The sequence below is a fragment of the Spea bombifrons genome, chromosome 5, assembly GCF_027358695.1.
Source record: "Spea bombifrons isolate aSpeBom1 chromosome 5, aSpeBom1.2.pri, whole genome shotgun sequence".
NCBI lineage: Eukaryota > Metazoa > Chordata > Amphibia > Anura > Pelobatidae > Spea > Spea bombifrons.
The window spans coordinates 80402506-80416918 of record NC_071091.1 but is presented as its reverse complement, the minus strand read 5'-3'; the positions used below and the strand labels follow the sequence as shown (position 1 = coordinate 80416918).

At 36.2% G+C, this 14413-nt stretch overlaps 1 protein-coding gene across 3 annotated transcripts in view; it reads left to right on the top strand.

The window, feature by feature from the left end:
- Window positions 1–570: 570 nt before the first annotated feature.
- ZNF521 (zinc finger protein 521) overlaps window positions 571–14413 on the top strand; it is a 144915-nt gene continuing 131072 nt past the window's right edge. Inside the window, exons 1-2 of one of the 3 annotated variants that reach the window (XM_053468234.1) lie at window positions 571–1106; window positions 1802–1887. In XM_053468234.1, the coding sequence (XP_053324209.1) occupies window positions 1848–1887 (40 nt within the window). In that variant the 5' untranslated portion in view covers window positions 571–1106; window positions 1802–1847. Of the gene's footprint in view, window positions 1107–1726; window positions 1888–14413 lie in introns of all 3 variants that reach the window. The other 2 variants (XM_053468233.1, XM_053468235.1) reach the window with 2 other exon arrangements.

Below are 14413 nucleotides of genomic sequence, written 5' to 3'. Positions count from 1 at the left end.
TAAACAAGGAAACCTATAATATTTTAATAAGCCCATAAGGCATGTTACATCTACATTTCACAACAAAAGTGCTGACTAAGTGAATTCAAAGTTTTCCAGGTGCAATAATATATCAACATGGAATCATTAAAAAGTACATGATATTCCACTCTTCTAGAATAAGGAATTTTACCTAAGAACAAAACCTCCAAGACCATCTCTGAGAAGTGTGCTCATAAAAGGCATTAGAAGAAGACTGAAAAGCACTGTCCATTAAATCAGAACTCACTTCCATTAACCCTTTCCCATTCTAGACAGTGTGCTATGCATTGTAAAAGAAAAGCTTTGCTTGAAGGCTACCAAACTCATATCTTACATCATTGCATATCACAGTAAAAAAATAACATATCTGGAGGTTTTTTGTTTTTTTGGAGGAGATTGATAAGATGATGATGAGACAAGACAAAATAGCCCTAAGGACTAACTTACTGCAGGAATCACAATCAGAACAACAACAACAAAAGAACTAGTTATGAAGATGATTTCAGTCTGTGCTATTTGTGCATCTCTACATCAATCCATCCAGAAGAGGGACCTTTCCACTCTTAGATAGCTTTACATGCCTGCTCTCTTTTCTTCGGTGAGGGGGAGAGGAAAATCGGATTGAAGGAGCAGTCCATCTCTAGCAATTGTGTATCTTTAATAACACACACACACAGTGGGCAGGGAAGTGAGGGGGTGTATGTTAGTGTGTGTGTCAGTGTATGTGTGTGTGTGTTAGTATGTGTGTGTGTGTGATGGGGCTGCTCTTGTGCGCTTGCTAGTATTTGCTCTGTATTTTCCTATCCTCTGATCCTCTTTGCAGAGACTCCCGATCCAGGTCTGAGTAGCTGCTTGGCGTCCAGTCCACGTCTTGGCTGAGTCCCCCTCGGCTTTTAATCATGCCCCTCTGTCTGTGTGTGAGTGCAGGCAGGCTGACAATGATTTCCTCAGTGATTACGTACAGAGCGAGTCCCTGCGGGTTAGGGGCCCCCTCTGGAGCCATCCTGATGGCTTTAGGGGCCTTGCTTCTATTTTCCATTATTATGTGGACTACCGGAGCGACAGCGCAGTCCAAGACCTTGCAGGTTTGTGATGTGGAGGCAGCACACATCTCCTTCTATCTGCTATCCTCTCCAGAAACCAGGCGTAGACTTTTCATTTTTTTTTACCCTCCTCTCTCCCAGAAACAAGGAGCACAACCAGCTCCTTCTGAGCAAGATATCAGGCAAAGAGATCCCCCTTCTTTAAAAAGAAAAAGAAAAAACCCCAACAAAATACCCCCCACCCAATAATCAACCCCCCCTCCTTCCCTTTGGACACCACAACAACCGAACCATAATATTAACAATAAACAAACACCACCTCTATGCAACAGCACTTAGAATTTCTAGCCTATATTAGTTCTATAGCTGGTGGGGTGAAAAAAAAAGTATCAATTTTTTTCGCCCTTTATTTCATAGATCTATTAGCGATTTGCTGTTGCAGTTTGCAGATATGCTTTAGGGTTATATTAATTTAATTTTTAACAAGTGATCTCCCATAGGAAAAAATGTAATTTTTGTGATTTTTTTTTTTAATACATACATTTGTTACCAGCAGTTTTAACTGTAGTATTTTAATATTTTTTTTGTACATTTTCTTAAAATATATATATTTTTTTTTTTTTACTCCTTGGTGTGTGTTTTTTTTTTTTTTTTTTGGCCAGTGGAGAGGGCAGACAGGGAGGCTGCAGGAAAGCAGAGTGCTCTTGTTAAGGGATCCTCGGTTTCTGTTGCCTTAGTTGTTAACGGGCTGACACTGAACAACTCCAGCTGCTTGCTTTTAGGATGTCTCGCCGCAAGCAAGCTAAACCAAGATCACTGAAAGGTAAGAGACAAAGCGATGCACCTTTAACTGCTTTCCTTGTCGGTGGGGGAAGCAAGCAATGCGAGTTTTCCTTATCCCTCCCTTGTTCATCCAGACGGGGGATGCAGTAGCTCAGGGAGGGATCCTGAAGCAGCCGAGGCTCAGGGAGAAAAGGAGGATGCGATGCAAACTTCCAGCTCAATCTAGCCCTAGTTTTACGGATGTTTTTTTTTCTTCTTTCTTCAAGAGAGGATGTTTTTCTTGCTACTGGATCTCAGTTTGCTTTTATATGGAATCCAATGCATGGCGATGGGCTCCACTTAGACTGTTATCCTTTTGTATACTCCCATATATGCTAGGATTAAACGCTTTAAATATTACATACCCTACCCCAAAATGCATTCGATCTGTCTTTGTTTTCCAGAACAAAAAACAAAAGTTAGATTTTTTTTCTTCTTTCATCTCGACCCATCCCCCATTAAAGAAAATAATTATTGTATTTTTGGAGCAGTTTTTTTTTTCTTTTTTACTTTTGATTTAGGAGATGTGGGGGTTATGATTCTATATATATATACGTAAAAAAAAAAGTTTATTGATTCTGGAGTTTGAGCTCCAGAATACTGTGTTGGAATGTTGGGAGTTTTGGAGCGTCTGGTCACGTGACTGCCGGGCGGCTCGCCTGCTGCCTGAGCCTGTGTGAGGGAAGTTGAGGAGCATGGAAAGAGGGGGTTGCCCATTTACCACTTCACACTGTCTGGAAGGACATTACTTCTGGACTGTTACTGATACATCTATACCAGTCTAGGGGAAAGGAATACCCCTCTCAACCTTCATCTAGTGCAAGGGGTCTCAGAATCAGCATTATTTATTCAGATTACATTAATATAGATGTTTATCCTTAATGTAGAACTAGAATTTCCTCTAGAAAGGCTTTGATGATCTAGAATAGTAAACATAACGTGATTGATGTGTCTTCTTTCCTTTCCCCTTTATGCATTGGATTTGTAAACATTGGTTGCTACTTTGTTTTCATTAGATGGGGTGGGGGGTAATGTAAGCAATAGGGGGGGTTGTCAGTAAGCTCTAAAGTTAAGAGCATTAAAGAGGTTTTCTCTTGAAAATAAGTACCCGGGCTCTGTGTCGGTACTGGTGTGTGTTAGACTGCCTGGGGAGTGGAGAGAAGACAAAGGGTAGCTTGTTGTGGTTGCACTAATGCTGTGCTTGGCCCTCTGGAATGTAGAAGGAGTCTGCTCTCCAGCATAGAATTCCAGCACTTTACCACTCTTTAACCCCTTCACTGTTCCCGTCTCTTGACGGCTGAAAGCCCGTCATATTCTAGTTGTGACACTTTTTGTTTAGACAGCTAACATATTTGTATATTTAATCAAACTGTAGCAATGTCACCCATTACTTTCAAAATCATGATGTAAAAACCCCCCAGTTCTTGTCTAAAAATATCTATTACACTTCTAGAATTGTACAGTTAAAAAAAAAAAAAATGCTAACTTATTCGTAATACTGCAAATAAAGTGTTTCAAGAATTTAAAGAAATTACACTATATTGTTTAACCAAAACACAAATCTAGAATGAATAGAGTGAAGGAAATAACGTGACGGATAAGTGTATTTTGTTTTTCTAGATTAATTGCCCGATTTTAATTTTTTTTGTGTGTGTTTACGTGTCTAGAGCAGCTTCATACACGACAACATTTTCTGCTAAATATTTGTCGTATAGAGAAATCCCAAGCAGTATGTTCTTCTGCTATTTGCCTTGATTCCTCTCTCTATATGAGGAAGAAAAAAACGTGCTCAGGTTAGGCTCTTCGCTCAATATGATGGAAGATTTTAGCTCTGATTATTAGCCCGAACGTGGACTGCTCTTCTATTAATGTACATTTATCTTTGGAATGTAGGTGCTTCAGGAATTTAATACCATATTCTCTCAAGTTGGCAGTCCTGTGGTAGAAGCTAATCTAGACGTACGGTTGTAGATGTATCTTGTTTAGTGTTAAACGGCCCTGTTTAAAACCTTCGAGAGAAAATCATTGCTTTGGGTTCTTTTATGGGAAGTTGAGCACAATTCACATTTATTTGAATATATTTTAAGAAGGTGAGGGGGCACAGAGATTTAAGCGTTCTGCATTTACCATTCTGGAGAACCCAAAATTTAGCTGTAGGTAACTCTTCATTTTCATGATATTTTAAAGATGTGTGTTTTGCTTTATATTTGTTGCTGTTTGTTTTTTCCTTTTTTAAATTAAAAATATCCAGACGATTAAGCTAGAGTTTGCGTTTGGACGTTGCAATGACATCAAACTGTACGTTAATGCGTCCTTGAAGGCATCAACATAATGGCAGGTTCAGACAAGGGGTTTTCAAGAAGTCAGAACAGCCTCTCTTAATGCCTTTTGTACATCTATGTACGTGGCCTTTATGTGTCGTATATGACAAGCAATCAGTGTCATCAAATGGTTGCGTGCTTTGAGTATTCATTTAAGGTTAATTCATTACCACATGTGATGTTTGTCTAAAACAAATCAAGGATGTTGAAATGACACCTCTGTCTCCTCCTTCTGCTTTTTGATGCCCTGTGATCACCCCCCCCCCCTAAAAAAGAAAACCCTCTAGTGTTTCTTTTTTTTGAGTTGTACAATGTATTTTTTTTTTTCTAGAAAAAAAATTACACTTAACTTTTTATTTTTTATTTTTAGTTGGGATGGAATATATATAGCGGCAACAATGTAATAGTTCAGCTTGAGTGTGTTTTTTTTTGTTTTTGTTTTTTTTGTGTGTTATCAACTGTTAAGCATAGATTAGTATTTAATATGATGCATGGTTATTTCTTGTCAAAACTGCTTGTCACGGCATCTTTTCCCAATTGCAAGAAAAATAGAGGTGGAGATTTATTACCACGGATCTACATCGTGTGTTGACCATGGTTAAGCACCTGGAGTGTAAACTTTCTTCTCCTATAAGTTGCTATGTCTTTTTATTATCGGTTACAAAACATGTACCCTTTATTCATTATTAATTACCGCAATCATAAATTAATCAATGGGGTGGGGTTTATAAAAGTATCAATATGTGCGTAAGAAGCGGCTTGTAAGAATCCATTTTTGGGAACAGTCACTGGTTTAAAAGTTTAGATTTTTCATGAAGAGGCAATCTATGAAGGTAGTTACTGTTATAATTTGCTTACATTGCAGAAAGAAATCTTGCTCTAGAAATGGTGTCAGTTTCTATGTCTTTTGTTTTCTTGCATGTGTGCGTGCCTATACATATATTATTTATATTAATGCAACATAGGTAATAAGCACTTATCCAGCGTAGCGACAATTAGTTCCTTTTGTTTTTGCAAAATCTCAAATACACACACATGCCCATAATTCTCGAAGACCATCTGTTTGTGTAGCACTGGTCTGTGCAACGCTTTCTTTGTAGCTCATCCATCCTTGCTTGTAAAGGGTTAAACGTTTGACTTCTGCGATTTTCAGTGAATAAGTTGTGGTAGGTTAAGAGGTTCCAGAATTGCTTTGTACTGATTAAACCTAGGACTGGGAAGCGAACTTTGAGCCAGCTAAGGATTTGATTTTTCTGCCGTGGTGGTCATGATGGCTTCGGTCACTTTTTAATTATTCACAGGATTTTTTTTTTCCTCCTTTTTGTTTTTTGAGAAATCCATTTTAAAGAAATAAGAAAATATAACTTTTAAACTTTCCATTATGTAAATATGTATAATTTTTTTTTCTTTACTGAAAGCATGGTGGTTAATTGGAACAGATTCCTGGCGGAAGCGATAGAATATTTTTAGTGAGGAAATTTTAAACATGAATGGGATAGGAATATTGCAATTCTGCATTGAAGTCAAGACCAAATGGAGTCTTCATAGCAGAAGTAATGGGCAGACTAGATGGGCCGAACGGTTCTAATCTGCTATTTCTTCACTTCTGTTTCTACATTTTGTTTTTTTCTTGTACATCTCATTCTTTTCCATTTTGTGAACTGCAAAAATGTTATTGCGTAAATTTGACCATATTGTATAATACAGTCGAAATATAAGAATACAGGGTTTTCGGTATATTAACTTTTATCTTCCATTAAAGCTCCTACTTCTACAGGTTGTGATAAATATTTACTGGGGCACCTACAGCTTGTGTGATAGTCTCTCCAAACATGTATGCTTGATATAAAGAAAATATTAACCGGCTACAAGACAATTAGCTTTTGTTTTCCCCCCTTTTACCAATATTGTATTGTTCACGTGTTTCAAATAGCTTAGAAACAGCGTTTTTCCTTTGCTGGTAATGGTGGTAGTAGTGTTCTCATTTGACCTTAATTAACCCTGAAGTTGTCTTTTCCATTTTGAAATGGACATCTCTAAAAGTCAGACTTGTTGTGTCCAGTATTGTATGGTTTTCATAAAATTCAGAAAGCCCATGATCCAGTAACTAGACATTCCATGGCAACGCTTGAGGAATACAATATGTTGCATAGGAAAATGTGGTCGGCTAATAGAAATGCAGTCAGATCACTTTTCATTTCTTTCATTTCCTCTGTATCTTCTTTTTTCCTCATTTTAATCCTTCCTTGGCCCCAAACATCATCCTTTTTAGATTTGTGATCCCTTCTACGAACCTACTTTATCGTCACCCGCTTTTCTGCATTATTTGGTAATTGTTTTATTTTGACATCGCTTGTTCCTACACATTATGATACCAGTGTAGTCATATTTGATTGTGTGTATGCATGAGTTATTTCTCTACAGTGATGTTTTTTTGTTTTTTTTTCTTTTTTCTTCAGAAAATCTAGATTTCACTCCAATCAGCTCCGCAATGGGGAGGTATCACCTCTCTGAACAAAGATATTTCTTTCATAACTGTCTGTGTTCCCATTCTTTGCCATAACAGTTCAGTGTTCTGATTTTTTTTTCTTTGGGAATACTAAAGTTTTTCCACTTAGAATCTAAGACCAGATATGTTCCAGAATGCATTTGTAGACGTCTGTATCTCATTAATTGTTTCCATATGGATTTAATGTCTGACGCTACAGCGAGGATTTAAACTGTATTTTGTTCGGTGCTGAAAATGAATAGTTTCAGGCTGCAATAGCTTGTGAGTGAATGAGGATATCTTGGCAATCAAAATGGTTCCCTGCAAATTCATTTTTGAATGCACCCCCGAATGTGTTATAGTTTTCCATTGGTTCGTACAAAGCTGCCAAAGGTCATCACTAGTCCCGCTAGGGAAAAATACAAGACCCTAATCCCATTTCAATTAAATTCAAAATATGGCCTTGTGTTTCAGTTACATAGGGATTAAATGCAGCTACAGAATGAGCTGGTTTTCATTGTTTGTTGCTTTCTAAAATATGTTCTGTATTGATTCAAACATGGCTTACAGTAGTAGGGCAGCAAAGGCAGTTCAATGTTTGTTCAATATATGCATGTGTATGAATGTGTAAAATCGAGATAGATATATATATATATATATATGAGAAAATATATTTGCATAAAATATTTATAGGGCTACACAAAACTAAACGACTAAAGATGCTGTAATAAAGCTTCATCAATGGTATGCAAACATGGCTAAAAAGAATAATTAAAAAGCATATTATACTACTTACTATAATGGAAGCAATTAATACAGGACTTATGAACCATACCACCTAAATCCATTTATATATTATAATTTAGAGCATTTAACTTAGTAGCTGACCTGTTTTGTTTAGAAATCATTCCATCTCGATTCCGTATTAGGTGCAAATCACTAGAATGTGAGCTTGGGAGCAGGGCCCTCCTTACTCAATGTATTGCTTTGTGCTCCTCTGTCAATTCTAGTTTTCCCATACCCTTTGAATGTATGTACTGTAAGAAGATATTGGTGCTATGTAAATAAAAGGTAGTAATAATAAGAAGAACTGATCCCTTATTTTTTCCAACTGTATCATGCAGCTGTAGGGTTTTTTTTTTTTGTTTTTTTTTTACATTTTTATCTGAGAATTTTCAGATCATATCTATGATGCACTACGGTTGCTAATTTCACAGTCAGTATTAGAGTGGCTTAGCTGAATATGAACACTTTTCTACCCTTGAGAGAGTATGTTCTACCAAATCATTACAAAGTAGAGGATGGTATTGAAACCACTTTTTGTATAACATTTTATATCCAACCAGCACAGAAACTACATTGAAACTACTTTGTACCCCTCAACGTTTCATGTGTCTAAATCAAGACACCTAGTAGGGGTGGGAATGCGGGCATGGCCAGGGTGTAGTAAGAGGCAGGGCAGGACCACCCACCTTCTTTACCCATCTGTCCACCTTGCAGTGATCGGGTTCAATGCGCCGCGAGGTGGTCACATGTGAGCTGTGATAAAGGTCTGTATCTTTTGAGTCATATCTCTACCGGCAACCTGCTTCGGGACAGCTCTGCTTGGGTTGACCAAAATGCCACTTCTTGTTGGACTGGAACTTTCATTATGTTAACGTCACCAAATCCTGCCTGAGAGAGACAGAGCATTTTTATTTTTAGATTAAGAAGGTGGGTTTTTTAAGCCACTTGTCGAAGATCGCTCTCCAACAAAAAAATGCGTAGTAGTAACAGTGAGTGAAAATATCTTGAGCTTTAAAGGAGTTATAATTTTTTCAGCTATAATATTAGCTGTTTTGTTATGTTGCTAATTCTATTGAAAAGCATTATCGGCTATGAGAAGTTCTGATCCCCTCATAAATTGAGTTTCTCCCCAAAAGATACACTTTTTGATGGTCTTGTATTAAATGTTTAATTTAGAGTTATTTTACATAGACAAATTAAAGAGGAGGTCTGATTGAGAATATAGAACCTTGCTGCTTTTTTTATGATGTCTGCGTATTCTGTCCTAACATATGATTCAGAACAAAGTGAAAAAGTGTTGGATTGCAATGCTTTTGTGGGGAAACATGTCTGAGATTTTTCTTTCGCTTGCTGTCCCACATCGTGCCTTCTGCAGATCATTGTGCCTGGAAGCTACTCAACTGAGACTTCTCTTATCCAACTAGTGATTTTATATGAAGCCATGTGCCCAGCACTTCAGAAACTTAAAGTTTATAGTGTAATTAAGACAAGTTCTGACAAATACCAGTAGCCAGAGAGCCATAGCACTATTTTATAAAGAACTGTGGACTAACCACTTGTGTACCTTCTGCAAACATCTGTTAAAGAGAGGATTACAAGAACTTTTTTTTTTTATTCATAAAAAAAATCTGTTCAATTAATTGAGCGTTTTTTATTCCCAATCAGTATCATTTTATAAGATAGTTGAGCGTTTTAGTAAACATCTGTTTGCCACAATACTTTTACATATTGTCCATTCTGCCGTGTCTATAGACGCCCATTGTAATGCTAATATCTCATAGCCATCGCTATGTTTTGCAGGATTTAGTCTATACAGTTGTAGGTGGTAAGTCCAGTTTAAAACATGAAATTTTATTTATTTTACCTTCTTTACCTTCTATATCTGTGACCTCTTATTGGGTGTACTCTAGTTGTAGGCACAATTTCGATGTATTTATATTTAGTGTAATAATGCCAGGATCCCAGCTGAATAACTCCCAAGGCCTACAGGGCTTAGCTGCTTGGTAACTTATTATATTAGATCCTTTTTGGTCTGCCACGTTTCTTATAAAATTATTTCCTAACGCTGCTTGACGTAAGAATACAGTGTTGAAATGGATATATAATGAGAATTGTTACACTGTTATGGAACTAACTCTATACTTAATGATTTAAACCGACAACGTTCACATTACTAGAGTTGCTTTGCCGATACCAGTGACCCCGTGCTTTGTTCCCCAAAAGTAAAGAAGTGGGTGGGCCTGGTAAGAAGTTTGTGTGGTATATCGGCTAGTATATGCAACTATCATTAAGATCAACTCCTACCCTGAAAATGGGAATAGCAGCAGAGTTTCCAGTGAGAACACAACACAAGGAACATGATCAGACTTTGTTTACACCTCCGATATCGGACGTTCAGTGGGTACAGTTGTGCTACCTAATCATTTAAATCTGTGGTGATAAATTAAACCGCAAATATATAGTTTCTGTTTTTATTGTTTTCCCTATTTGCTTACATGCCCTCTTCTTTCTTAGAGAAAGCACTTGGTACATATGGGAATCGAGAGGCCATAGAGACAGGCAGACAATAGAAGGTAGAATGTCTTCTCTGTGATTTGTTTATGACTGAAGAATTCATCTTTTCTCAAACCTAGCATTTTCTTGAAGCTTTGGGTCACATTTGAAACCCTAGATTTCTGTATAAAGTTGGTCATTTAATATTTAAGAATCCCATCTCTCCTGAATATTTTAAAAAGGGTTGAGATTTAACACATAGCAATGAACTAGACACAAATTTTAGATGCCATGTGAGGTCATCTGTGTAAAATGTAGTTACATGTGTCATTACTTTGCATTTTATATATTCTATTATTACGCATATGCATAACTTTTCGTATTGTGTAGAAAACGTAGGAGCGTAGCATAGCTTCAGTAAAATAATTTATAGGTTTCACTGTTCACACATTTAGCATTTTTTTTTTTTTTTTTGGAACTGAATACCTTGAATTAGATAGATTGTATACTTTGGAAATCTATAAAGAGGGGTGGGTGACTACCAGTAAAGGAAGAGATGAAACCATTTTAGATGAAATAACGTGTGATTTTTGGCCTTGTCCTGGGCTAGAAGACCCATGATATGTTATGTCCCAGACAACGCAGTGGGCAATTATTGTTGAATCTTTCGCTATTTATTTGGGTTTTTCTTATTCTAGAAGAAGGTTATTAGAACGCATTAAAGCTTTTGAAACTACAGTTGCTTGTTCCATGCTTTAATTTTTAATTAGAAAATTCTATATAACAAAAATCATCTAAAGATTTTCATATGTTGTAGATTTTATATAGAAATTCTTAGTGCATTACTTTTGCAAGTAGTTGAACAGGATTTCATTCTCACATTTGTGTATATTTTCATTTATTATAATACATATTTTGGTGTGTCTATTTTTTTTTTATTTTTTTTTTATTTTTTTTTTCATCCCATCGTTGTTGCTATATGAAGCATATACAATCAAACTAGTCTGGAATGCTCATGGGATAACCCCCCCCCTCCAATTTACCCATGTTTTAGTTGAATGATACTACATTAAAGTTTATGCAGTGAAGCTTTCTAAATTAGTACTATAAGCTAGTCTGGGTGGTTGTGTCCCCCCCCCCCCCTTTCAACCATGCATAAAACTTCTAGCATGGTAAAAGTACCTATAACAGAGGTAAAAAGCGTGTAACATAAAACATATTATGTATTGCTCTCTAGATGAGATCGTGCTGTATATTATACCTATTGTGCATCTTATTCTGTATTTTACAAACTATAGCATACTACTTTGTTTCCTACTATGTACACTATAGAGGTCCCGCAATTGATAGTTTTTGAAAACTTATTTGTTATTGTAAATTCTATAATCTAAGCTCAGACTTTACACTTTTACGTTATATTTTTTGAGAATATTTCATGTATAATTTTTAAATATGATAGTTTCATATGTTTTACCTACATTTAATTTAGCATTAACCATTTAGAAAAAAAATGATGGCAGTAAAGAGTCTTAGTTTATTTGCTGCAAGACTTAAAACCTTACTGGGACCCAGAACCTGTCCTATATTCAAAGTAGTCTTACGCCTACCCAATGCTTGCTTAAAATCCCTCACCGTATGATTGCAAAAATACTCTTTAATATTGCGGTACTTTGATATTTCTGCCCTTTTGAAATATACATCTTTCCTTTATTTCTGCTCCTGTATGTTAAAGATCCACTCCAATCTTGTGTCCATGTTAAATGCGTGTTGGGATCCCTTTTGTTTGTATTCAATGCGTTTTAATGCATAAGAATCCGTGTATATGCTCTTTAGTCGTCATTTGAAAATGAGACGTCTCTTCCATTGAACTCCACCTCGAGCTGTCTCAAATAAAAGCAAGGATGATTCTTGCTCATATGCAATAGCACTCTTATTTTATTATATGGGAGCTGAGCTTCCATTGAAATGATGGGAGAAGCTGCAGACAATAGCATTTGGAAACTGATGTCTTACTAACATATGCAAGTTAGCTGCTGCTGCTACTCTTACTGATGCTGCTGCAAATATACAAGAAATATAGTTACTGCTTGCTGCTTTTAGTAGAACGTTTATTTTCTGCCTCCAATAACTAAAGACACCAATTGTGGATGTAAAATGTGCCGGAGTCCATGAAGAATTAAAAGGTGACATTGGGGCCAAAATGTTCCTCTATTCGGTCTTTCTTTGCACTGCATACATTGAGATATTTTAGCCTTTCCTGATATGATATAAAACTGTAAGCCCCTTTTTAGTAGCCCCTTTTTTGACTTGTAGAAATGTGGTCTCTAGTATGGCACGGTGGCACACGCTAGTCTTGGTGAGGTCTAGTCAGCGATCTGTAAAGGGACTAAAGCAGAGCAAGATACAGCAAAAATGGAGGTAGAGGTAGTACTGGATTTCATTTGAAGGACATGATGAAGCATCTTTTATGATCCCATAACTAAGAATGTCAACACCGCTAGACAGGCTATGGTACCAGTTTCCTCCCTTTTGCTTATGCTACCAGGATAACCTGCTAAACACTTATTCACAAAGAGTAAATAAGAGTACCTATTCATCCAAAAAGATCCTGAGAAAATGTGCTAATAAAGCATTCTAGATTTTCACCAGTTTCAATAACCTAGGAATAATATTATTTTTGATATAGGCCAGCAGCTTTAGTTCAAATTATTTTACTCCATAGCTAATAACCTTTTTCGTTGTACATACTTTGTAACGGTCGCTGTGGATGCTCATACCATTGTGGTCCCATTTTCTTGTTAACTTCATACATTTATAGATGGAATATAATGGCACTATAAATAATAAAAAACAAACAAATCAATAGATAATAAATGCAAAAGTGCAAGATCACAGCAAGTAGGACCAGACCACAGTCAGTGAACCTTGATTGGTATTCTGGTTGATACGTCTTGGACGTATGCAACAAATACTATTAAAAGGACAGTTTAATGTCCATGCAGCTATACCAATGAAGAATACATATTACAGTACTTTACCTGTAGTTCTGGAGGAAATTAAAAAAAAAAAAAAAAATACCTTTTTAGGAGAAGCTGCAGTATATCATCCCGTCTAAAATTAATAGAAGATGATAATATGGGTTTTTTTGTAGGGAACACCATTCGGGTCAATTAGTTAATTTACCTAGGTTTCTCACCTGTGTCACCATGTAGTTTTATTCAGATTAACTTGGTTTGTTGAATGTTATTTCTCTTCTTTAATCATATCACTCATGTTCATGTAGAGTTATTTTTCTGTGGCTTAGGTGATGTTTAAGTAATTTTATATACTACAATAAATGCTGTTTCTCCCCTTTGATCTGTCAGATTTATCGCTGTAATTCTGCAGAAGATATAAAAGCACAAAAACATTGTTTTGGGTACTGACTTTCTTTAAAACGTCTGTAGAGGTTTTTTTTTGTTATTAAGGTGCATCTCTCACCCCAGGTGGGTGTTGTATTATATAGATATAGTATTTACCTTTTAATGTCCCACTGTTCTAAAGCTTTCAATATGTTGGTCAGTAGTTTCCTACAGTAATACTGCACATTTTAAATCAATAGTTAGAAAACATATGAGGTAGTGGTACAGACTACAGAGTGCCTTTTTTTTAACCCCCCCTTGTGTTAAATCTTATTTCATAATGTTGAGGTAGAAGCTACAACCATTTAGAGCTCTTCATAAATTCATAAAAGGCGTTTTATCGGCATAAGTAACTACTGTTTCATGGGTTGTGACAGGGGTTATTCCCATCATCCATTTGTCATATTTTGGTACCTAGCTTCCATGTTTTTAGGCCTTTTCTACGTACTGCATATTTAATCATACAGAGGTTGTCTTGAAATCTGTCCTTAAATAAAATATCATCCTGTGAACCTTTTTAAGTCTTCATTTTGTTATTATATATATATATATATATATATATATATATATATATATATATATATATATTTTAATGACAGACAGCCAAGAAGGGTCTACGGAAACATATGGTGGAAACCAAGAGACCAAAATGCGGTTCAGCTTAGTTACGTATCCAGACGTAATCAGTGTCTTTTTGACTAAACCTCATGAATCCTCGGTCGCACGATAGACAATAAAGAATTTTCTAAAATGGATGTACAGTAGAGTGAAATATTTTTAGAAATGCCCTTTTTGCTCTTTAAAATTGGCCGTTGCTTGCATTCCCTGAACATTTGCTACCTGGTTCTGATTTAAAAGGTTCCAGTAAATGATGAGTGGAATTTTTGCCTCTAGTCAGGTTTTGAAATAAAAAGACTGAAAGCACGGTTTTTATGCACTGTGTTTTAAGCAGGTCGCGGAGAGGTAAGCATTGTACCAGCAGAAGTTTTTATAGTTGTACTTCTGTATCTCAGGTCTGGCTCTCATGATTAAATGTGC